At 45.3% G+C, this 26,296-nt stretch overlaps 1 protein-coding gene across 1 annotated transcript in view; it reads left to right on the top strand.

Moving 5' to 3' along the window:
* The window catches only part of LOC126162810 (esterase FE4-like), a 312,964-nt gene that overhangs the window by 192,181 nt on the left and 94,487 nt on the right, over positions 1-26,296 (top strand). The window contains exons 3-5 of the mRNA XM_049919555.1: positions 10,367-10,498; positions 11,793-11,946; positions 23,984-24,169. Coding sequence (XP_049775512.1) covers positions 10,367-10,498; positions 11,793-11,946; positions 23,984-24,169 — 472 coding nt within the window. The remainder of the gene's footprint in view (positions 1-10,366; positions 10,499-11,792; positions 11,947-23,983; positions 24,170-26,296) is intronic.

Here is a 26,296-nt window from a genome sequence, read left to right as displayed (position 1 = left end):
CCAGTCAATGGTGTCTAACAAGGGGAAGGCCTCAGAGACGGCCAACCGATTCGGCTCAGATTTGGCAGGTCGCTTGTGTACAACCTAAAACGGAGTCTAAGATATTTTGGGTCAACACCCCCACGATTTTGAGAAAATCACCCCTAATGGTTATGACGAGTGATCGACTCAAAATTGGCGGGATCGATAGATAATTGTAAATAGAGCATTTTTCATCATCTGGTATGGGGTCCGAAAACGCATACTTTTCCAGAAATCGAGGTAAGAAACTTTTACAACTGCCGCTTCTGTACCCACATGGTTAACGCCTATCGCCGACAGCGCCGATAGCGAGTTCCGCTTGGGACGCGACAGCGATCGGACGTGTCGGTACTTCCGCGTAGTCGTAGTGCCGCAAGCCGTGTTTATAATAATTCTTGGATTGTGACCTGTGATATTCTCAGTGCTTCTTCACTACCGTCGTACACAAGCTTCTTAATTTACTCACAGCGGTCCCGACCGCGCATATAGTGCAGTTATGGCTCCCAGTGTACCACGTAAGAATACCCTGTGTTTTGCATTTGAGAAATCTTCCAGGAATGTGCAACCGAGTTCTCTAGAAATCCATGACTGGATAGTAGATATTATTGGCATCACATCCGATCAGGTCCACACAGCATATTATGACATGGCAGAATACTGTTTCTTTGTGAAGTTTTTAGACCAGATACAACTGGAGAAAATTTTGGTGAATACTGGTGGGAAAGCAGAGTTCCGACATCGTGATCAGTCGGTGAGTACAGTTTCAATAACTAACGCTGACTTTGAGTATAAACAAATGCGAGTGTTCAATTTGCCACCTGAGGTTGAGAATTGTTTTCTTAGAGACGTCCTCGCCAAATACGGCGATATCCGACAGATTAGAAACGAAAAATGGTCGAGCCGTCACAAACTCCAATGTTATAGTGGGGTTCGCTCAGTTGACATGGCCGTTAAAGTCTATATCCCATCCTATATAATGGTTTGTGGTTATAAGGCTCATGTCATTTACGAGGGGCAAGTAGGTACTTGTTTTATCTGTAACACGAGTGGCCATTTACGAGAGGATTGCCCACGGCGAGTTGTCGTACTTCGAAACAATCTGCAACAACGACAGAGATTAACATTGGCTGATGTCCTAACTCAAAATCAGACGCCTTCTGTGACTGACTCCCAACCGAGTGCATCTGTGTCAGAGGACAACGATCTCGGTAACGGCACCTTCCCACCCTTGCCTCAAAACCCGTGGCCAGTCACCCCTTAGCCACCGGTGTTGCATTATCTGTCGGTAACAAACGACGACCTACTATAAGTGACGGTAGTGGTTCCGGCGAACAGGTAGTAAAAAATCAAACCGATGACGCGGAGCCACGGGCCTCCACACAGGACACGCATGTGTCGGATGGCTCAGTTACGACCCGCCAAATTCCCATTCAACCGCCCGACGCAGAAACTGTCAATACGAGTGCAGCCCAGTGTTTACAGCAATCCGTTCCGATGCCGCTTGCCGACTCGCCGCAGGTGGCCAACACACAAGAGGCGGCAGTCAGTCAACTGCAACTCGTAAACACGGCGGATGAAGCACGCGGTGTAGAGCATAACATAAATAGCCGCCACCTCGAAACTGCTTCCAAACAACACGAGGACCCGGACAGCTGTATACAAACAGCCAGGGCGGCTCCAAACAAACACAGTGAGCCTACTGAAGCCGCGTCTTCGGACTTGCCGTCACCCGTTCCGAAGCAAGGACTTTCACATACTGCTTACAGCCATGACTCGCCGACTCCGCCGTCTTCAATGACACTTTGGACGCCTTTGCGACGGCAAAATAAAGTTAAACCAAAGGACTCCGTGGCTGGAAGTAACTCAAAAAGTAAAGTCAGCGCAAAAACTGGTACAAAACCTGCGGATGCAGGTTCGAAGTCCGACGGTGAGATGGACTGGGCTTCCTACGCTTCCCATCACCCACAAGTCTCGGACGATCATGAGTCAAGCTTATAAGTTTTTGTCCCTGAACATTAATAGAGTTAGGACAGATTTAAAATTAGCAATGCTACGGCAGTTTATCTATGAGTCCGAAGCTGATATAGTTCTGTTACAGGAAGTGTCTATCTTAAGTTTTCATGTATCAGGATTTGCAACAATCGTAAACACCGTGGCGGACGGGGGTACAGGTACGGCCATTCTATCACGAGACGGAATCCCAGTGAGCAATATCGAAATGTTGGACTCCGGTAGAGGCATAGCTTGCCAAATTTTTGACGTCACCCTCGTCAATATCTATGCTCCATCTGGAACGACCTTAAAATCAGAAAGAGCTAACTTCTTTTAACAAGACATCATATACTTGCTACGCCGCAACCCAATCCAGTTGATAATTAGTGGTGATTTCAACTGTGTGATCCACAGGAAAGACCAATCGCCAAACTTCAATTACTGTAGGGAACTACATGATCTGGTGCATCACCTGCAGCTGAAGGATGCGTGGGAACTAAAATTTCCTACCCTGGTAAAGTACACGTACCTGACCACCACCGCATATAGCCGTCTAGACCGTTTGTACATTTCTGAGAACATTTGCCAACATGTTCTGGACGCCGATGTCATTCAGGCTAGCTTTTCCGACCACTGCGCCCTCTATGTCACAATAAATCTGGATAAACAGCATACTAAATGGCATAGGATTCCGTGGAGCCTAAATATTTCTATTCTCGCCGATGCCTTGCTACAAGATGTCATCTCCACGACATGGGCGGATTGTCTCAAGCAATGCTGCAGATATCCGAGCAAGATAGCCTGGTGGAATGCGGTGGTCAAACGGAAAATGCGATTATCTTTAAGAAACTACAGTTGGCAACGGGCGCAAGATGTCAAACGCACGATTGATTTTTACCAAACAGTTCTGCGAGAGTTGTATGCGACTACGACACCAATACACAGCTGACGACCATCAAACAAATAAAGGCGAAGCTTATAGGCATAAAGCGAACGCAGCTTGAAGGACTGAAGATCAGATCTAAAGCAAAATCGCTTCAAGAGGACGAACTTGCATCGCTGTATCACCTCATAAAACATCGTGCCCATCGCAAGCGAGCTTTTGTCGGGGAGCTGGACACAGATGATGGACTCCGTTTGACCCGACAGAGTGATATTCTTACTGCAGTTTACCGGTACTTCACGGATCTGTACTCGCAATGCGATACATATGGTGATGACGGCGGCGATATCGTGAGTGCTCTGCCCACCGTAGTCACGCCTGCGGACAACTTGGCGGTCGTACACGATTTTGTTCCAGACGAAGTCCTTGAACTGATTTCTGGCTCGCCATCAAATAAATCCCCTGGCCCTGATGGTTTGCCACGGGAATTTTATGTGCGCTTCTGGCCCATAATCGGACACGCATGTACAGATGTTCTCAATGAAGTGATGCGAGGGAGTGACGTGCCGGCCGAAATGAAGGAAGGCCGTATTGTATTGACACCAAAAAGCAAATACCGAAAAACCTTAGATAACTTCCGACCTATTACTTTACTCAATTTTGATTACAAAACCTTCGCCAGAGCACTCAACAGCAGATTGTCTCCGTTAATGAAGCAAGTGATTCACAACCATCAATCATGCATCCCTGGTCGCACTATTATGATGCCCCTTTCGGAATATAGAGATGTCATAGCCATAGCGTCAGTCACTAACGTGAATCTCGCATTGCTGTTTATCGACTTTTGCAAGGCTTTTGATCGCGTCCGCCACGAGTACCTCCTACAGCTACTGCAGCGGTGTGGTTTTGAGCAACGGGTTATAAATGTCGTGCAACATTTCGTCACGGGCATTACAACCAGAATCAGCGTAAATGGACAGCTTACTCAACCCATCGAGGTCCAAAGAGGAGTGCCGCAGGGGAGCCCTCTCTCCATGATGTTATTTGTTTTATCGCTCGAGCCGCTCTTACGCTCTATTCATGACAAACTTGCAGGCCTTTCGATCGCCGGGACGTCCTTCGTGGTTCGTGCTTACGCCGACGACGTCGGAGTGTTACTGCGCAACGACGGAGACGTATCAACCCTCAAGACCGCGGTAGACGAGTACTGTCGTGCTTCCGGTGCTAAAATCAACGCCGGTAAATGCACCTTTGTCAACATTCGAGGATTCGACGCAGTTGTTATACCTTGGGCGAAGCGTGTCGAAAACCACACCACTCTGGGGATGATTATCGACAAATGCCCGCTAAAAATAAATGCAAAAAATTGGAAGCAGGTCACCAATGAAATGCAAGATGCCATCTATGAAAACAATTGGCGGTCCGTTAACATTCTCCAACGCATACGACTCCTCAGCAGTTATATATTCAGTAAAGCGTACTATATGGCCCAACTATTTCCAGTCCCCAAGATGCAGGCCAAACACGTGATGAAACTCTCTAATAGATTTATCTGGCAAGGGCATCTGTTCAAAGTGAAATACACCACGCTGACGTCTTCCAGACAGGCCGGCGGACTAAACATGCCTGACATTAACCGAAAGTGTACTGCGTTATATATTAAACGAATCACCCATTTGTTGGACAAGGAACCTCTCAGCGTAACCAGTTGGCTCTTCTGAACCTTACAACCCACCGATACGCATCCACCCATTGATGTAGGTAAAATACATTACAAACTACGACATGTCAAGCAGTTTTTTCTTGAAGTAAGCTATATTGATGGACATTATTTCACGCAGGATTTACCGACGACGCACCTGTTATAAAAACATGGACATCTCTAATAGTCCGGAATCCTATTGAACTTAAATACCCGAGTGTTCATTGGAAGGCAGTTTGGGACAACATAAGTTTAACTGTCCACACTGCTGAAGTGGCGTCCACATGGTATAAAGTGGTAAACGATGTATACCCACTAATGAAAGGTTGCATACAATCAGTTTAAGTGACAGTGATAAATGCGTCCGCTGTGGCCTGGTCGACACCTTACGCCATCGCTTCACTTGTGGCGGTCATCTCATTAACTGGAAATGGATGCAGCAGAGGCTGGGCCTGATTACCCGCAGCAGCCCAGCCAGTCACTGCACCGACATCCTGCTCTGGCCGGACGCGAAACATTTTCCCGCTACCAAGAACAACACCGTGATGTGGATGTTAGGACAGTTTGTGACATATATCATCATCCACAATAGTGAAGATAATCTCATTAGTTTCGAGGCTTACGTGAGAACGGCACGCTGGAAGATGAAACGTTACCCAAATTTCAGGAAGATGTTTGCTAATATGTTAGACATAATTTTTGAAAAACAAGGCGTAGGGTAATTCTCGATGCCGGTAAGGACACAAATCACATGCAAGACTATGTAGCGAACAAAATACACAACGAGTAAGGGGTTATACCAGTTGCCTAGGACTACTCCCGACTTCTCAATGGTGTAATTAACTTCACTATGACGTTTTCATTAATTTATGTACCTGTGCATCTCTTGTTATCCGTTTGTGTGCTCCAAATGACTTCGAGTTTGGACGGTTATGAATCAAATGACAGAACTGTCATTCCAGTTAAGACAATCAATTATACACTCCTAGAAATGGAAAAAAGAACACATTGACATCGGTGTGTCAGACCCACCATACTTGCTCCGGACACTGCGAGAGGGCTGTACAAGCAATGATCACACGCACGGCACAGCGGACACACCAGGAACCGCGGTGTTGGCCGTCGAATGGCGCTAGCTGCGCAGCATTTGTGCACCGCCGCCGTCAGTGTCAGCCAGTTTGCCGTGGCATACGGAGCTCCATCGCAGTCTTTAACACTGGTAGCATGCCGCGACAGCGTGGACGTGAACCGTATGTGCAGTTGACGGACTTTGAGCGAGGGCGTATAGTGGGCATGCGGGAGGCCGGGTGGACGTACCGCCGAATTGCTCAACACGTGGGGCGTGAGGTCTCCACAGTACATCGATGTTGTCGCCAGTGGTCGGCGGAAGGTGCACGTGCCCGTCGACCTGGGACCGGACCGCAGCGACGCACTGATGCACGCCAAGACCGTAGGATCCTACGCAGTGCCGTAGGGGACCGCACCGCCACTTCCCAGCAAATTAGGGACACTGTTGCTCCTGGGGTATCGGCGAGGACCATTCGCAACCGTCTCCATGAAGCTGGGCTACGGTCCCGCACACCGTTAGGCCGTCTTCCGCTCACGCCCCAACATCGTGCAGCCCGCCTCCAGTGGTGTCGCGACAGGCGTGAATGGAGGGACGAATGGAGACGTGTCGTCTTCAGCGATGAGAGTCGCTTCTGCCTTGGTGCCAATGATGGTCGTATGCGTGTTTGGCGCCGTGCAGGTGAGCGCCACAATCAGGACTGCATACGACCGAGGCACACAGGGCCAACACCCGGCATCATGGTGTGGGGAGCGATCTCCTACACTGGCCGTACACCACTGGTGATCGTCGAGGGGACACTGAATAGTGCACGGTACATCCAAACCGTCATCGAACCCATCGTTCTACCATTCCTAGACCGGCAAGGGAACTTGCTGTTCCAACAGGACAATGCACGTCCGCATGTATACCGTGCCACCCAACGTGCTCTAGAAGGTGTAAGTCAACTACCCTGGCCAGCAAGATCTCCGGATCTGTCCCCCATTGAGCATGTTTGGGACTGGATGAAGCGTCATCTCACGCGGTCTGCACGTCCAGCACGAACGCTGGTCCAACTGAGGCGCCAGGTGGAAATGGCATGGCAAGCCGTTCCACAGGACTACATCCAGCATCTCTACGATCGTCTCCATGGGAGAATAGCAGCCTGCATTGCTGCGAAAGGTGGATATACACTGTACTAGTGCCGACATTGTGCATGCTCTGTGGCCTGTGTCTATGTGCCTGTGGTTCTGTCAGTGTGATCATGTGATGTATCTGACCCCAGGAATGTGTCAATAAAGTTTCCCCTTCCTGGGACAATGAATTCACGGTGTTCTTATTTCAATTTCCAGGAGTGTATATATGTTTGCGTTTCGGATCAATGTCTCTGTCTGTACTGAAGAGGCTACTATTTATGTTCTATTTTGTAAGCTTACAAATGGCACTATATTGAAATGTGTTCTTCAGTCTATTGTAGGATACAATTCGTGTTGAATCAGTTCCAGCACTTCAATATTTTGTTTTTGTGCTTATGTACATATATGGTTGTTTTAATAAAGGAAAAAAAGGTAAAAAAAATAGCGCAACGGCCAAGGTAATTGGCTGGTAAACGGAAAACCCAGGTTCGAATCTCGAAGAAACCTAGCGGATGTTATTCTTTTCGTTTGTATTTTTCCATATCTCAATAGATAGCGATAGGAGGGTTCATAAGATAAGTAAATCAATAAGGAATTATAATAATAAGGTAGGTAAACTAATTTCCCAAACGCCGTGAGTTAGTAAAGTATTAAACTTTTAAGCCTTGTCACATGAAAACAACTCCGAATAAAAGTGCTGCGACTTCCTCACGAGGGATCACAGGTAGCCAACCGTGCGACGCTTGTTTACAGCGAGGCACGAGATAGAATGCACGCCGGGAGAGTTAAGTTGTCCCGGCTGCCTCTTCGTCATATCATAGGGAAGGAATAGTGTAGCCGTCGAAAGATTGCATTCATTAGATGCTCTTGGTGCCGTGAGTATATTAGTTTCGAATGTTTATGTGACAAGTACCATCAATCTAGTTGTTCGAAGAAAAGTGAGGACACGTAACAGTGACTGGAAGAGCCATTGTAAAGTGACCTGGAGTAACATTTTAGTTGTTTACTATCCCAAGAGGTTTGAGAAATTTATTTGCCTACCTTATTGATTTACTAACCTTATTAACCCTCCTATCCCTATCAATTGAGATATGGAAAAATGCAAACCAAAAGAATAACATCCACTACCTTTCCTCGACATTCGCAGCCATTTACCTTGGCCGTTGCGCTATTCTTTTTTTTCTTTTTTTTTTGCATTTTGTTCGTTTTTGATCGTTGTGTTTGGTCGTTGCGGACGTCGCAAGACACCCTGTTCAAATTCGGTGGTTGATCCTTCCACTCAGTTTTTTATTACAGAGGCCAACTGGCTCTCTGACCGAACATGCCGAGGTACCGTGCCGGCAAAGCTATCGGTGCCGTCGGCGAAAAGCGTTGACCATGTGGGTACAGAAGCGGCAGTTGTAAAAGTTTCTTTCCTCGATTTCTGGAAAAGTATGCGTTTTCGGACCTCATACCTGGTGATGAAAAATGCTCTATTTACAATTATCTATCGATCCCGCCAACTTTGAGTCGATCGCTCGTCGTAACCTTTAGGGGTGCTTTTCTCAAAAACGCGGGGGTGTTGACCCAAAATATCTTAGATTCCTTCGTTTTAGGTTGTACACAAGCGACCTGCCAAATCTGAGCCGAATCGGTTGGCCGTCTCTGAGGCCATCCCCTTGTAAGTTGCATGGGGGCTTAATTAAATTTTTTTTGATAATGCAAATATTTTTAGTCGCTGTCTGTGCGGTTACTCAGCCTCGTAACCGGTTGGCCCTGACTGCATAGAACAACAAAGAATGAAAGAAAACTTCCGTTAACACAATTAATTAATTAAGTCTCCAGCAACTACAAAAGCTACGAAACAACAAGGCACAAATGTAACTGTTCTGTGTGTGGAAGTGTGATTCAACGTACACATCTGGCACGGTTCTTCCTCAATACAACAAGATGCTTTAAACGCCATTTACACTGAAGTAATTAAAAAAAAAACAGAAATACTATAATTGCACATAGAAACCACAAATACAGTCTAATACAAGAACAGGAGCCAGATGCTTTGTTGATCGAACCTGTGACCAAGAGGCATTATTGTGTAGACATTGAAATAATAAAAAAAAGGAATTTTTTTACCTTCATATATATTGACGAAAAGCACATTACAGCATCCCTAATCCAACAACATCTGGTGTCTAGCCCATCAAAACAATATGACACATCTGAACAAGCACTTTCCATGGGGACTTCTCAACAACGACTCACCACTGCTACATCTCAACAAGCACTCTCTACCACCGCTTCTCGACAAGAACTCTGCCTACCACCGCTTCTGAACAACAACTGCCTGTGGAGGCGGCTGAATAATACTCTCTGGCGCAATCTCTGGCGCTGTGACTCAGTGTAGCCACCTTTCAAAGTGTACCAAGGTACAATAACATCTGACCATGTCTTCTGGGTGCTTCACTTTTTCTTGTCACGCAGTGTATTGTAACACATAAATAAGATTTTGCTTTCAGATATTTGGTCTATCTCACAGGAGAACATTCATAGGAAAAATAATCAAGTCCTCATGCAACGGCATCAATGTGTCGCGAACAAAACCCTATCAGTTATATAAAGTTTCAAACACATGCACAAAATCCAGTACTACAATAAGACCAGGCGCGGCAGAAACTGGTTATAATTTCCTATGTTAGTAGGCGAGGCCATTGTTCTTGCACATGCGCAGCACGTCGCTGATCCATTTTCGATTTCTTTGCCGGACGATTTATGTGCTGGTGTGTTGCGGGCACCCATCACGAGTAGTCGATTTTGACCAGGAACTTGCTGTTGTAAAGTAGGCTTAAGGATACAGTTCAAAGTAGAGAAAGAGCTGAGTCCTAATAGGCTACGACAAACTGTACCTTAATAATGTGGGCAGTCCAGTTTCCCTTTTTTCAGACACCGATAAACCAAGCAAATTGCCCAGGTGGTTAGTTACCGGATTTTGTGCTGTTGTTCGTCTGAGACAGTTATCTAGTGACGACCTCGATGAACATGGCAGGTAAAAGCGAACATTTGTGGAAAAGATTTGTGTTGGGCAGGACTCGAACTCAAATTCCTAATGGACAGTGCGCTACCCGAGCAAGCCTCCCGGGTTTACTCAAACTTTTTCACTTGTTTACTTCTCCAGCTCCAAAACCTCATCTCGGCACGTTAAAATCTAACCTTCCTTTTCTGTACGTTACAAAGTTGTATCCTTATTTTAGGTCAGAGGGGGTAAATATGAACCGAAGAAAAATAGAGTGACCAGGGAAAGCTTATCGATCTCTGAAATGCTTGTTACGAGGACACTGTCTGGTAGTTGTAACCAAAGTGAAAAAGTGGGTAAAGGTCGCCACGAGGTAAACTTGTTTGCGGATCACAGCTGCTGAACCGGTTGGCGAATTACCTATCGACCACCGCTATCTTATACTGTGTCTGCACCAGAAAGTTGTCTCCCCAGACCGCTCACAGCGCTGCGTACACATTCCGTTAACCCGAATTCCCGTAACTCAATCCCACCTACCCTTCTTTTGCTTCCACGTTCCAGTGCACCAGTAGTGATACAATGTATGTTTTTTCCACAGGCGCCAGTGCCCAAGTCCCCGTGGAAGGGCGTCCGGAAGGCGCTGTTCTTCGGCAGCATGTGCCCCCAGCGCAAGGGCTCCATCCCCTTGGGCCACGAGGACTGCCTCTACCTCAACGTCTTCACACCGCAGGTAAAACACACTCGCACGTCTACGTTCTTGGAGGGAACTAGCGCAAGGGACGCTTCATTGTAAACTACCTACTGAACACAAAATGTCGCACCGGCCACATGACTTTCGTGGCTCCTTTCTCAATACTCCCTTGACCAAAGGAATCACAAAGCGCAGCTAACCGGGCAATGAACGAAAAACTAAACCTGCATTCGCAGTGTTCTTCAGAAGAGCCCAAGGAACGGACGTACGACTTATGACCTAGACTGGTTTTGGTAAACTTAATAAGATTTTCAAAAGTTTTTCATTAGTGTGAAAAGGAAAATTTACAATCAGTGTCTTACCAGTTTTGACTTACGGTGGTGTGACACAAATTTTTAACACAACCCCCCCCCCCAAAAAAAATAGGGCCACTCAGAAGCATATCAGGATTTGGTGATAATGATGAAGATAAATGTTTGTTTGGCACACGAGATCAGGGTCTTTAGTACCCTTACGAAGATTTTTCGAGATGAGTGTGGTGAAAAGGAATCTGTAAAAATTACAGCATGAATTAAACCATACCAGTTCGTTGAAAATTAAAATTGAAGTGGCACCCACACCCACATAAGCATGTGAACACCCACAACACACCCACACCCACATCCATTCAACCCCACACACCAGCACACTCACACACCAACACACCCACACACCCACACATCTACGCACCCACCCACTTAACATCCACACACCCATACCCCCTCCCTACCACCACATCCCTATACACACACACACACCCTCCTCCTCCACACACACACACAAAACTATGTGATATTACAACGGAATAATTAAAGGGGAGTTTAACATAAGCTAAACAATGACAAAACTGAAACTATTATCCTTACAACAGATCTCATGTAGTTACTATACGTGCATGTGAATTACACTTTATAAGTGCATTTCGTGCAATGCAAATGTGTTTGCATTCTGTAGCCTATAGCACCTACTAAATTGATAAAAAAAATTGAGTTAATGTAATAGTAAAATATCGAAGTCTCCGTCGATACAACCACGTGCCTTGGAGTTCCTTAGAATACGAACTTACCTGGCTAGCTGCTGCTTACACATTTTGTTGTCCTCATTGAGTACTGCGAGTGTACGAAATTTGCAGTAAATCTACGTTCCAAACGTCGTGGCTTCCCCTTGTAAGTACCTGTCTGCAGTCATGTAGAAGTTTGAGCCTTTGAAATTGAATGACTGTTTGCAGCATCTTGTTTTTTTCGATTTTTTTTATAATGCTCAGCTGCTAGTCTAGTGTACATGCTATCCACAGCTGCCAACGGTGGATCCGCCACCGCAGCTACCAGTGATGGTGTTCATCCATGGCGGATGCTTCAGCGTCGGCGGCTCCAACTTCTATGGCCCTCCCAACTTCGTGCAGAACGGCGTCATCCTCGTCACCATCAACTACCGCCTCGGCATTCTGGGTAAAGCACTTCTGCCGACTGCAGTACTCTAAGCATAGCGAATGAGCTTTTGCAACTGCACAGATATAAATATAACTTCTTGTGGCTCAACGGTCTTGTGCAAGTCTTTCAGCTGGACGCCTCTTCGGACACTTGCAAGCATCATACCTCATTAATGCAGTTGGGGGAAGTGGGCCTACAGTTTAACATGGAATCTGAACCACATCTCGTTCCTGCTGAATCTTCAATTTGTTGATAGGTGAAAGCTAGGTTAAAGTCAAATTGAAAACTTCCCTGGTACGACCGGGAATCGATCCCACGACCTCTGGCTTTACCAAAGGACTACCATCCCAGGTTACTGCATAGATACCATTAGTCAGGTCTGACGAAGTAACAGCGGTGAATGTTGTCACCATTTATTTTAAACAGTTTGGCTGAATCTTTGCGTAATTACGTAACTGAAATGAGGTACATCTTAATGTACATCTTAATGAATTGTTTTCACCAGCAACTTAGGAGCCCAAAATAAAGGTAGCCGGAAGTGTACCCACAGCTGCAGCGTTCCGTGGCTATAGCAAAGTGACCAACTTATACGCTTATCACAGTTAAAAAATTCAAATGGTTCAAATGGCTCCAAGCACTATAGGACTTAACATCTGAGGTCATCAGTCCCCTAGACTTAGAACTACTTAAACCTAACTAACCTAAGGACATCACACACATCCATGCCCGAAGCAGGATGCGACCGTAGCAGCAGCGCGGTTCCGGACTGAAGTGCCTAGAACCGCTCGGCCACAAAGGCCGGCACAGTCAAAATGACGCAGCCCGCAGGAATTCTCCTAATGGGACGCAAACCGGTAGATGTGATGTACATGCATAGACGAACAAATGATCACAATTTCAGAAAAATTTGATGATTTGTTCAAGAGAAAGAGCTTCACAAACTGAGGAAGTCAGTAACTCATTGGTCCACCTCTGGTCCTTATGCAAGCAGTTATTCGTCCTGGCCGTGACTGACACGGCTTGTTGGATGTCCTCCTGAGGGATATCTCGACAAATTCTATCCAATTGGCGCTTTAGATCCTCAAAATCTGGAGATGGTCAGAGGACACTGCCCATAATGCTCCAAACGTTCTCAATTGGGGAAAGATTCGGTGACCTTGTTGGCCAAGAAAGGGTTCGGCAAGCACGAAGGCAAGCTGTAAAAACACTCGCCATTTGCGGACGGGTATTATCTTCTTCAAATGTAGGCTCAGGATGGCTTGCCATGGAGGGCAACAAAATGGGGCGCAGTACTATCGTCGACGAACCGCCGTGCTGTAAGCGTGCCGCAGGTGACAAAGGGGTCCTGCTATGAAAAGAAGAGGCAACGCAGACCATCAGTCCTGGTCGTCGGGCGGGCGACAGTGGGGCTGGTAAGTATCCAACGGCCGCCCAGACCCTCACCAGGCACGTCTTCGGCCTGGAACCTCACTGACTGGAGCACAGTTGTCTTCAGTGATGAGTCCTGATCGAACTGAGGACCGATGACCAGCAAAGACGTGTTCTGAGACGCTACACACATACGCTACCTGTTTGAAATTTAACAAAGATACCGATATTATTTTTAAAACATCCTTAACCTACACTACTGGCCTTCAAAATTGCTACATCACGAAGATGATTTGCTACAGACACGAAATTGAACGGACAGGAAGAAGATGCTGTGATATGCAAATGATTAGCTTTTCAGACCATTCACACAAGATTGGCGCCGGTGGCGACACCTACAAAGTGCTGACATGAGGAAAGTTTCCAACCTATTTCTCACACACAAACAGCAGTTGACCGGCGTTGCCTGGTGAAACGTCGTTGTGACGCCTCGTGTAAGGAGGAGAAATGCGTACCATCACGTTTCCGACTTTGATAAAGGTCGGATTGTAGACTATCGCGATTGCGGTTTATCGTATCGCGACACTGCTGCTCGCGTTGGTAGAGATAAAATGACTGTTAGCAGAATATGGAATCGGTGGGTTCAGGAGGGTAATACGGAACGACGGGCTGGATCCCAACGGCCTCGTATCACTAGCAGTCGAAATGACAGGCATCTTATCCGCATGGCTGTAACGGATCGTGCAGCCAGTCTCGATCCCTGAGTCAACAGATGGGGACGTTTGCAAGACAACAACCATCTGCACGAACAGTTCGACGACGTTTGCAGCAGCATAGACTATCAGCTCGGAGACCATGGCTGCGGTTACCCTTGACGCTGCATCACAGACATGAGCGCCTGCGATGGTGTACTCAACAACGAAACTGGGTGCACGAATGGCAAAACGTCAATTTCGGATGAATCCAGGTTCTGTTTACAGCATGATGATGGTTGCATCCGTGTTTGGCGACATTGCGGTGAACGCGCATTGGAAGCGTGTATTTGTCATCGCCATACTGGCGTATCACCCGGCGTGATGGTATGTGGTGCCATTGGTTACACGTCTTGGTCACTTCTTGTTCGCTTTGACAGCATTTTGAACAGTGGAAATTTCATTTCAGATGTGTTACGACCCGTGGCTCTACCCTTCATTCGATCCCTGCGAAACCCTACATTTCATCAGGATAATGCACGATCGCATTTTGAAGGTCCTGTACGGGCCTTTCTGGATACAGAAAATGTTGACTGCTGCCCTGGCCACCACATTCTCCAGATCTCTCACCAATTGAAAACGTCTGGTCAATGGTGGCCGAGCAACTGGCTCGTCACAATACGCCAGTCACTACTCTTGATGAACTGTGGTATCGTGTTGAAGCTGCATGGGCAGCTGTACCTGTACACGCCATCCAACCTCTGTTTGACTCAATGCCCTGGCGTATCAAGGCTGTTATTACGGCCAGAGGTGGTTGTTCTGGGTACTGATTTCTCAGGATCTATGCACCCAAATTGCGTGAAAATGTATCTACATGTCAGTTCTAGTATAATATATTTGTCCAATGAATACCCGTTTATCATCTGCATTTATTCTTGGTGTAGCAATTTTAATGGCCAGTAGTGTAAATTAAGTACCACGCCGCGTTTTTCTTTCTATGTGTGAAGAGCATTCTCAGCAACTACTTCAGGGATTTTTGATCCGGTTTTTACTAATACATTGATTGGTGAAAAAAGGTTTGTGTATACGATTTATGATTATATTAATGATGCTGTCTAATATATCTGTTGTTGTCTGTTCGGTTATTACACTACCTGACAAAAAAGGAATGGTTTGATATCATGTGTAACTTCGTACACATACACATCATCAGTGGGTATGCAAATTATTAGAGATACTATCTCCTGTGACGGATAAACGGCCCCCAGAATCCAGTAATGTCTTTACCAGGCCTGGTAGTGTACGCAGAGTGAACAAAAAATGCCACAATTGGAGGTTGGCATGCGATATCTCACCCCAGTTCCTGACAAAAGTGTATTTAGCAAAAGCCAGTCCCATTGATTGGTTTAAGGGCAACGCGATTTTAAAAAATGAGGCACTGGCAAAGCCGTAACAGCATGCAGCGTGACCAAGAACAGCTAGCATGAAACCTACATTCTGCGATGGCTGTCCCATGCGCTCGGTGAGTCGTGGCAAAGCCATGGGGAATGGATATGCAGATTCGCAGAACTTCGATACGCATTCGCCGTAAACTTTTTTTTTCAGTTAAAGCATCGAACTGTACCCGTTAACACCTCCACAGTGCGGTATTTTGTGTATTTCTTTCAGTTATTCTTCAAAAAATGGTTCAAATGTCTCTGAGCACTACAGGACATAATATCTGAGGTCATCAGTACCCTGGACTTAGAACTACTTAAACCTAACTAACCTAAGGACATCACACACATCCTTGCCCGCGGCAGCAGCAGCACGGTTCCGCACTGAAGCGCCTAGAACCGCTCTTCCACAGCGGCCGGCTGTTATTCTTACCTTTGTTTAAACATGAAGAGGCAACATGGGTTTCTTTCAGACGTAAACGACTACTTCCTCCATGAAACGAATAAAGCCAAGACAAAATAATAGTGGATACAGTAAAATCGTCTGTACCCAAAGAAGTACAAATACAGAATGGGTAGGGCTACACTAGATTGCACATTTCACTATGCACAATAATTCCATTCTGTACTTTTGAAGTCCAGGCCGATACGTACACATACAAGCAACGTTCACATTAGAGAAGATGTTCAAAGTGACCAGGTTGCATTTGCAAACACTTCACCATTCTCTGGATCATACTTTGCTGGACCCTACACAGCACATCTGCATTCATCATTTCCGAAGCGGTATACACGGTATACGCAAGAGCCATCCATGGGTGGAGTGCTATAAATCTGTTTCTTTAAGTGTATTAACGTCCGGGCGGCTTGAGGGCCAGAAAATTGGAGCTCCATGACCAATACAATTTCCTGGAAATGCTTCATTTAAATAGTTATGCACATTCATTCCAGAGTGTGGCAGTGCACCACTATACTGAAACCACAGCTGTTGCTGAGCAACAAGTGGAACGTTTTCTAATGCGGCAGGCAAAGTATCGCAAAGAAAAGTACGACAATAGGCAGGGACCGAAAAGCACTCCTCCGGCGATTCCAGCCCACATGTTTACGCCAAAGTTTGCGTGATAGCCAAGGTCATAGGTGAGAAGTGGGTTGTGTTCCGACCAATAATGGCTGTTGTGTAGATTGATACCTTCACGAGTGAAACGAGATTGGGCAGTCCATATCACATTATTTATAAGACGTTCAGTATCTTCCATATGATCCAAAAGCCTCTCACAAAACTGTACTCGTCATCTGGCCACTGGTGTTGAGTTAACATGTATGATATGGATGGAGTTCTTCATCGGGCAACACTTCAGTAGACAGTCTTTGAGAGATCTGAAACTCCTTGCAGTATCACAGGTATTTCGCCAGGGTTATTGGTGAACGGTTTCAAAAATCGCGTCCTCAGTTTATGATGTACTTCTAGCTCTCGGGTGACGCCTTTCCATTACTTGTGGACGAAGATTACCATTTTCCCGGAAGGTGTTGCTCCAGGAGACGAAAAACATTCTTATCAGGATGGTGCCTTTGGGGGTACCGTGCAGCAAACGCAGGAGCAGTAGCAGCAGCTTGCTTATCAGATGCACCCAGCAAGAAAGCCCTCCTCTCCATGCACGAGGGGATGTTTGAAAAACGAGAGACAGATGGCACCACCGGCACGTATCGAGGTCATGTTTAGTTAGTAGCATCTTTTGAAAGAACGCACATACCACGTTTCAGCCATATTGGTATATTTCTCTGTGTTTGGCATTCGCGTGAAGCAAGAAAGTTGAGTGATTGCCAAAAAATAGACGAAAAAGAATTTCATGTGGTGATTAAACATTACTTTATGAAAATCAAAACGCCTCAGGAGACTAAAGAGAAACTTGATAAACATTACGTTGACTCTGGACCTTCGATTAGAACAGTTTATAAGTTGTTTCAAAATTTTTGGAGTGGCCATATGGGCACAAGTGATGCTGAATGTTCTGGACGCACTGTGGAGGTTACGACTCCAGAAATCATTGATAAAATCCATGATATGGTGATGCATGACAGAAGAGTTAAGGTCCGTGAGATTGCTAGTGCTGTGGGCATCTCGAATGAATGGGTACATAATATTTTGCATAAACATTTGGACGTGAGAAAGCTATCTGCAAGATGGGTTCCGCGATTGCTCACGCTTGACCAAAAATGGAATCGTGTGAAGTGTTGCAAGGATGGTTTGCAGCTGTTCAGGAAGAATCCGCAGGACTTTAAGCGTCGTTTCGTCACTGTAGATGAAACATGGTTACATTACTATACTATACTATACTATACTAACAAGAAAATAGTATCCTAATAGAAGAGGCAAACATAAATATAATTGCAGCCTATTTTAAACCGCACACAAATGCTGTAGAAATAATTGACGAAATAGTCACACTCATCAAACAATGCGACAGCAAACCCACCATTATTGCAGGCGATCTCAACTGCAGAATAGACACAGAAAACTATAAAACAAAACTAGTCGTTGAAACCCTAGAAGAAGATGGTTTCACCCTACTTAACGATAGCCAGATACCTACATACATATGCCACAATGGGAAGAGCACCATTGATATCGCATTAACAAGAGGAGACATAGAAGGAAGTATTCAACCAATATGGCATGACTCCATTACTCCTATACGAAAGCACATTCCAATGAAGATACCGTCATGTCACCGCCAGCAAGAAAGACCCACAAAATCACACAAAGAAAAATTGATATAGAAAAATTAACAAACGAGCAAGTACAATTAACAGAAATAGAAACTTTCATAGAGGATGGAGACCTTGAAAAAGCAACAGACCAAATAGAAGACGTCCTAAAAAATTCAGTGATACAAACAATCCCCAAAACAAGGACGGCCAAAAGATGGTTCGATGATGAATGCTACAGCAAAAGGAACACTGTTCTAAGAATCCTCCACAGTCTAAGAAACCAGCATGACGAGGAAACATACAAACTGTACGCAGAAGAGAGGAGAATCTACAAAAAACTAATAGAAGAGAAGAAAAAAGAATACATAGAAAGTGAGGCAAAAAGAGAAGCGGATGAAGCAGAGAAAGACCCATACATAGCAGCAAGACCAAGAAAAATGGCTCATACACCAAATATAGACCTGAAGGAATGGGAAGGCCACTTCAGTAAGATACTAAACAAACAAGGACTCAAAACACCCCCAAAGAAAGAGAAACAACATCAAACTAAGGAAAAAGACAATACATGGGAACCGCTAAATGATGTGAAAGAAGTAATAAAAGCACTGAAGAACAAGAAAGCAGCAGGACCTGATAATATATATAATGAACATATAAAAGATGCAAAAGAGGCCCTCCAACACATATGGACCAAACTGTTTAACAAATGCCTGGAACTTGGAAGAATTCCGACACTATGGAGACACTCGACAATAAAAGTTCTCTACAAAGGTAGAGGAGACCCAATGGACCCAAACAAGTACAGAGGCATAGCCCTGGAAAATACTCAATTCAAGATGTTTTCGAAGATAATAACACAAAAAATCCAAGCCTCTGTGGACAGTCATCTCCCAGAACGACAAACGGGTTTCAGATCTGGAATATCAACACTTACGGCAGTCAGGCTTCTTCTAAACAACATCGATGATGCGCTACAAAAGAAACAAATGTTCTACACAGTGTTCATAGACTTTACCAAAGCCTTTGACCTATTGGAAAGAGAGCTCATAGTCCGAAAACTGGAAAACACAATGGGAGAAGATAGCATATGGGCAAGAATAATCAAATCAATCCTCGAATACAATTTAATCACAATATCAGACAACCTCTCTTTTTCGAACCCCATTCTGCAATCGAACGGAGTCTTACAGGGTGACCCAATGAGCCCTTTTGCTATACATTCTTGCCACTGAAGAAGTACTCCGAATTGGAGAAAATGAAGAAGATGTGTATGTATATGCATACGCTGACGACATAGCCGTAGGTTCAACAGATATACAGAAGCTGCAGAGAATCATTGAGAAAATAGACAGATGGTGCAGTGAACACAAACTACACATAAACATAGCAAAGACAGAAATGGTAATTTTCAGAAAAGGAGGCAAAACACCCAAGAATGCGGAAATCAGTATCAGAGGACAAAAAATAAAAATCTCATCAAACTTTAAATACCTAGGAGTGACATTGTAACCAACAGCCAAATGCTTCACAAAAAATACAACAGAACGTGCAGCCCAAGCAATAATAGCAATACAGCACATCAAAAACATCCGCCTACTCAGTCTAGAAACGGCCATGAAATTATTCAACGCAAAAATCTTGCCAATCCTGGCCTATGGGATGGAGGTTATATGGGACCACCTGACAGAAAAAAATCTAGAAACACTAGAAAAGGTAAAATCGACCTATCTAAAAAGAGCACTAGGTCTCTCAAAGACAACAAGATCTAGATTAGTGTACCTGCTAGCGAGAGAGACATTCCTAATTGAAGACATCAGACTTCGATATATGATGCCACACACCAGGGCTTCCAGAAAGCAACTGAAGATCATGGAGGACAAACGAGAAAAAATATGGCCGGAGTTTTATGGCACCGAAGCAATGACGAACCGCTCATGGACAGCACCAAACTTCGAACAGCGACATGTTGTAACTAGACTTTCTACTCACGGCTTTCATCATCTAATCTGCAAAAACAAAACTTACCACGACCCAACCGCAACATGTGTACTGTATGTGAACTGTGTAATGAAGCCTGTGAACGATATCACATAGAACTGTGCAGTAAAAGAGTGAAATCGATAAATGAATATGCAAAAATGTAAAATGTAAATGTAAAATGTTAAGCAAAACTGTATATGGCTATTTGGCTGCAATTTTATTAAATAATTACTATACTCCTGAGACCAAAGAACAATCTAAACAATGGGTTACCAAAGGAGAATCTACACCAAAAAGGCGAAGACCATTCCTTCGGCCGGAAAGGTTATGGCTACTGTCTTTTGGGATACTGAAGGGATAATTCTCATCGACTATCTGGAAACGGGTAAAACTATTACAGGTGCATATTACTCGTTATTGGACCGTTTTAAAACTGAGCTGCAAGAAAAACGTCGGCGATTGGACCGCAAAAAAGTCCTTTTCCATCACGACAATGCACCAGCACACACCTCAGCAGTTGTGGTCGCAAAATTAATGGAAATAGAATTCCAACTTGTTTCACATCCCCCCTATTCTCCAGACTTGGCTCCCTCGGATTACTATTATTCCCCAATTTGAAGAAATGGCTGGTGGGACAAAGATTTTATTCAAACGAGGAGGTGATTGCAGCAACTAATAGCTATTTTGCAAACTTGCACAATTCCTATTATTCGGAAGGGATCAACAAATTAGAACAGCATTGGACGAAGTTTATAAATCTAAAAGGAGACTATGTTGAAAAATGAAAAAGATTCAACCCCAAACATTTAACAGTTTTTATTTTTGCACGGACTTTTCAACGCCCCTCCTACTTCACAGGATCAGTTGCGCGGTTAGAAAACACATGCATGCAGTTTAATGGATCCCACTATCGTGTGATAGGCTATTGTCATGTGACAAAATGATGTCCTACTTATAAACGACGAGAACCAGGAAACGGACGCCTAAAAAGGAAAGAGAAAAAAGGAAACTGACGAGGATTAGAACTATAGCACCAAAGTGGAAGTGGGTTTGATGCCCCCACAGTCTGCTCAGTGAGCTACGACGGCTGGTAAGGTAGTGCGGGATGATACACGTTTCTCTGTGCATTCCGATGCGCTGCATGATGCGTTGTCAGCTCCTCGTTTTCACACATTTTTAAAACTCCAACCGATCTGATTTTGTTACATAAACTTTTGTCTTGAATCTGGATGACGAATCGCATGCCAACCTCCAAGTGCGGATTTTTTCTTCGCCTTTTATAAATGCAGTGCATTGCAAAGAGTTAAATCACGGCAGGGGTCACTGTGAGCGCTACTTTCCTTCAACTCACAGCGCCTTTCCGTGAGTTTGTAAGTCCATTGGCCGGTCGTGGTGGCCGAGCGGTTCTAGGCGCTACAGTCTGGAATCGCTCGACCGCTACGGTCGCAGGCTCGAATCCTGCCTCGGGATGTGTGTGATGTCCTTAGGTTAGTTAGGTTTAAGTAGTTCTGAATTCTAGGGGACTGGTGACCTCAGAAGTTAAGTCCCATAGTGCTCAGAGCCATTTGAACCAATTTTTGTAAGTTCATTCCTGACGCCGCTAAGTATCGACGCCACACTAGCAGATGTAGACGTGGATGTAATCACCAGTCATGCCTTGGAGCAGTGTTCACAGTAATAACCACCACCTGGTGATATAGAACAGTTGTTTAGACAACTTTATTAGGTGGCAAACCCAAGAAATGTATTTACAACAGATCGGCTGGGAACGTCTGAGAAGTCACATTTGTTCCCTCCGTGAAAATACACTGTCTGGGTTCCTCTGCCATCGGTACTATTGTGGGACTCCCTATACTATGTGGTAGTAAGCAGAGTACGTTCTTTCCGACATATCATGTAGACCTAAGTGGTCGTTTGCGAACTCCTCTGTATATTTTGTTAAACTTCAAGATGTATGGCCCACAATGAGTCGCTTACATGCTGTTTTTATGTTACATGTAGTGGCATTCCAATGTCATGGTATTTATAAGTATCAATACTCTCGTCCCCTCCCTGTGTTACCGGTATCATTAATTTCATAGCGTCATTAGAAATATCGAAGTATTGTATCGGAAGCATAGCATGATACAGAAGAAAACGATTACCTTCCGCCGGCCGTTGTGGCCGAGCGGTTCTAGGCGCTACAGTCTGGAACCGCGCGACCGCTGGTCGCAGGTTCGAATCCTGTCTCGGGCATGGATGTGTGTGATGTCAAGTTCTAGGGGACTGATGACCTCAGAAGTTAAGTCCCATAGTGCTCAGAACCATTTGAACCATTTCTGATTACCTTCCGCTGCAACTTTTATGAGAGGTAAAATGCACGCAGTACCTCTGTAGTATACAGGAAACACATTTTCAGTAATAAGAAATAAATACCAAGCTTAGTTTTTGATGAACATATCAGATTTTAGCAGCACATAGCAGTCATTTTAAGTAAGAATCCAGATCTTCGAAAAATGGCTCGAGTACACAAATGCATGCGAAGTAAATGTTGGTAAAGAAAAGAGTTAACATTCTTGTGCAGTGTATCAGAAAAATGGTTCAAGTAGTTGTTATGTGAACACCACAAAAATAGTTTTACTTCATAGGATGAGTCACAAGTGTAGCATGAAATTTTCGTTAATACCTATGTTTTTGTAGGAATGTGGAATATTTACCCTATACGGCTTAATTTGTAATTGCTCTTATGCTTATGTCACTTCGTGCAACAACTTCCAGATTTCGCCTTCTGTTAAAATGCTAAAGAAAAGATTAAAACACATTTAAGGAATAAATACCTTGCGATTCTGTCATATCAAATCTTTTGTTCTGATGTTATCGAAGTATCAATACAATTTTAGGTATTGGTCTCGATATGAGTTATTTTATCGAAACTGATATTGGAAGCCAATAGTTGTACATGTTGTTGTTGTGATCTTCAGTCCTGAGACTGGTTTGATGCAGCTCTCCATGCTACTCTATCCTGTGCAAGCTTCTTCATCTCCCAGTACCTACTGCAGCCTACATCCTTCTGAATCTGCTTAGTGTATTCACCTCTTGGTCTCCCTCTACGATTTTTACCCTCCACGCTGCCCTCCAGTACTAAATTGGTGATCCCTTGATGCCTCAGAACATCTCCTACCAACCGATCCCTTCTACTAGTCAAGTTGTGCCACAAACTCCTCTTCTCCCCAATTCTATTCAATGCCTCCTCATTAGTTATGTGATCTACCCATCTAATCTTCAGCATTCTTCTGTAGCACCACATTTCGAAAGCTTCTATTCTCTTCTTGTCTAAACTATTTATCGTCCATGTTTCACTTCCATACATGGCTACACTCCATACAAATAGTTTCAGAAACGACTTCCTGGCACTTAAATCAATACTCTTCTTCAGAAACGTTTTCCTTGCCATTGCCATTGCCAGTCCTCTCTACTTCGACCATCATGAGTTATTTTGCTCCCCAAATAGCAAAACTCCTTTACTACTTTAAGTGTCTCATTTCCTAATCTAATTCCCTCAGTATCACCTGACTTAATTCGACTACATTCCATTATCCTCGTTTTGCTTTTGTTGATGTTCATCTTGTACCCTCCTTTTAAGACACTGTCCATTCCGTTCAACTGCTCTTCCAAGTCCTTTGCTGTCTCTGACAGAATTACAATGTCATCAGTGAACCTCAAAGTTTTTATTTCTTCTCCATGGATTTTAATACCTACTCCGAACTTTTCCTTTGTTTCCTTTACTGCTTGCTCAATATACAGATTGAACAGCATAGTTGTATGTGTGATGAATATTAAATGCGGTATCGTCTTCAAAGCACGTCTTCAGCAGAGCATTGTGTGCGGCAGGGTTCCTGAGCACGGGTGACGAGGTAGTGCCCGGCAACGCGGGTCTCAAGGACATGGTGGCGGCCCTGCGCTGGGTGCGCCACAACATCGCAGCTTTTGGCGGAGACCCAGAAAATGTGACCGTATTCGGCCAGAGCGCGGGAGCCATTGCTGCCAACATGCTTATGTATTCGCCATTAGCCGCTGGTAAGCACCACTACCTATATTAATGTTGCGTGACTTTCGGTTTCGTGGTGTCTCTTAGGTGGCTTCTTTGTGAATTTTGCTAACTACTTCATCACGGAGCTTCTTCCTTTGGCAAATCAAGGTGGACTGAGTTCTAGACATTTCCACCAAAAAAAATAATCTGGTGCCATCATTAAGAATCGAACCTGAGGTCAACGCCTCTGTAGTCAAATAAGCCTCTTGCCGATTATCTCCGTGCAAACTTTGTATTTAATGTAAAACTGATAATTACTCTTATACTTAAGCTGTTGTACAATGTAGATTTTCAGAATTTGACTGTGACTAAAGTGGTCGTCACGAAATTAGACACCTCAAGGTCTCATCCGCTCTTTGCAGTTCGCCGGTGCTAACAAGGGAACCTCCCCATCGTACCCCCGTCAGATTTAGTTACAAGTTGGCACAGTGGATAGGCCTTGAAAAACTGAACACAGACCAGTCGAGAAAACAGGACGAAGTTGTGTGGAACTATGAAAAAAATAAGCAAAATACACTCCTGGAAATTGAAATAAGAACACCGTGAATTCATTGTCCCAGGAAGGGGAAACTTTATTGACACATTCCTGGGGTCAGATACATCACATGATCACACTGACAGAACCACAGGCACATTGACACAGGCAACAGAGCATGCACAATGTCGGCACTAGTACAGTGTATATCCACCTTTCGCAGCAATGCAAGCTGCTATTCTCCCATGGAGACGATCGTAGAGATGCTGGATGTAGTCCTGTGGAATGGCTTGCCATGCCATTTCCACCTGGCGCCTCAGTTGGACCAGCGTTCGTGCTGGACGTACAGACCGCGTGAGACGACGCTTCATCCAGTCCCAAACATGCTCAATGGGGGACAGATCCGGAGATCTTGCTGGCCAGGGTAGCTGACTTACACCTTCAAGAGCACGTTGGGTGGCACAGGATACATGCGGACGTGCATTGTCCTGTTGGAACAGCAAGTTCCCTTGCCGGTCTAGGAATGGTAGAACGATTGGTTCGATGACGGTTTGGATGTACCGTGCACTATTCAGTGTCCCCTCGACGATCACCAGTGGTGTACGGCCAGTGTAGGAGATCGCTCCCCACACCATGATGCCGGGTGTTGGCCCTGTGTGCCTCGGTCGTATGCAGTCCTGATTGTGGCGCTCACCTGCACGGCGCCAAACACGCATACGACCATCATTGGCACCAAGGCAGAAGCGACTCTCATCGCTGAAGACGACACGTCTCCATTCGTCCCTCCATTCACGCCTGTCGCGACACCACTGGAGGCGGGCTGCACGATGTTGGGGCGTGAGCGGAAGACGGCCTAACGGTGTGCGGGACCGTAGTCCAGCTTCATGGAGACGGTTGCGAATGGTCCTCGCCGATACCCCAGGAGCAACAGTGTCCCTAATTTGCTGGGAAGTGGCGGTGCGGTCCCCTACGGCACTGCGTAGGATCCTACGGTCTTGGCGTGCATCTGTGCGTCGCTGCGGTCCGGTCCCAGGTCGACGGGCACGTGCACCTTCCGCCGACCACTGGCGACAACATCGATGTACTGTGGAGACCTCACGCCCCACGTGTTGAGCAATTCGGCGGTACGTCCACCCGGCCTCCCGCATGCCCACTATACGCCCTCGCTCAAAGTCCGTCAACTGCACATACGGTTCACGTCCACGCTGTCGCGGCATGCTACCAGTGTTAAAGACTGCGATGGAGCTCCGTATGCCACGGCAAACTGGCTGACACTGACGGCGGCGGTGCACAAATGCTGCGCAGCTAGCGCCATTCGACGGCCGACACCGCGGTTCCTGGTGTGTCCGCTGTGCCGTGCGTGTGATCATTGCTTGTACAGCCCTCTCGCAGTGTCCGGAGCAAGTATGGTGGGTCTGACACACCGGTGTCAATGTGTTCTTTTTTCGATTTCCAGGAGTGTATACAAACTGAGTAGTCCATGCTCAAGATATGCAACATCAAGGATAATATGAGCTCAGAAGCGCCGTGGTCCCGTGGTTCACGTGAGTAGCTGCGGAACGAGAGGTCCTTGGTCCAAGTCTTCCCTCGAGTGAAAAGTTTACTTTCTTTATTTTCGCAAAGTTATGATCTGTCCGTT

Source organism: Schistocerca cancellata, chromosome 2 (genome assembly GCF_023864275.1).
Source record: "Schistocerca cancellata isolate TAMUIC-IGC-003103 chromosome 2, iqSchCanc2.1, whole genome shotgun sequence".
In the NCBI taxonomy this organism is placed as follows: domain Eukaryota; kingdom Metazoa; phylum Arthropoda; class Insecta; order Orthoptera; family Acrididae; genus Schistocerca; species Schistocerca cancellata.
The sequence above is the reverse complement of the archived record's forward strand: the minus strand, read 5'-3'. Positions and strand labels throughout refer to the sequence as shown.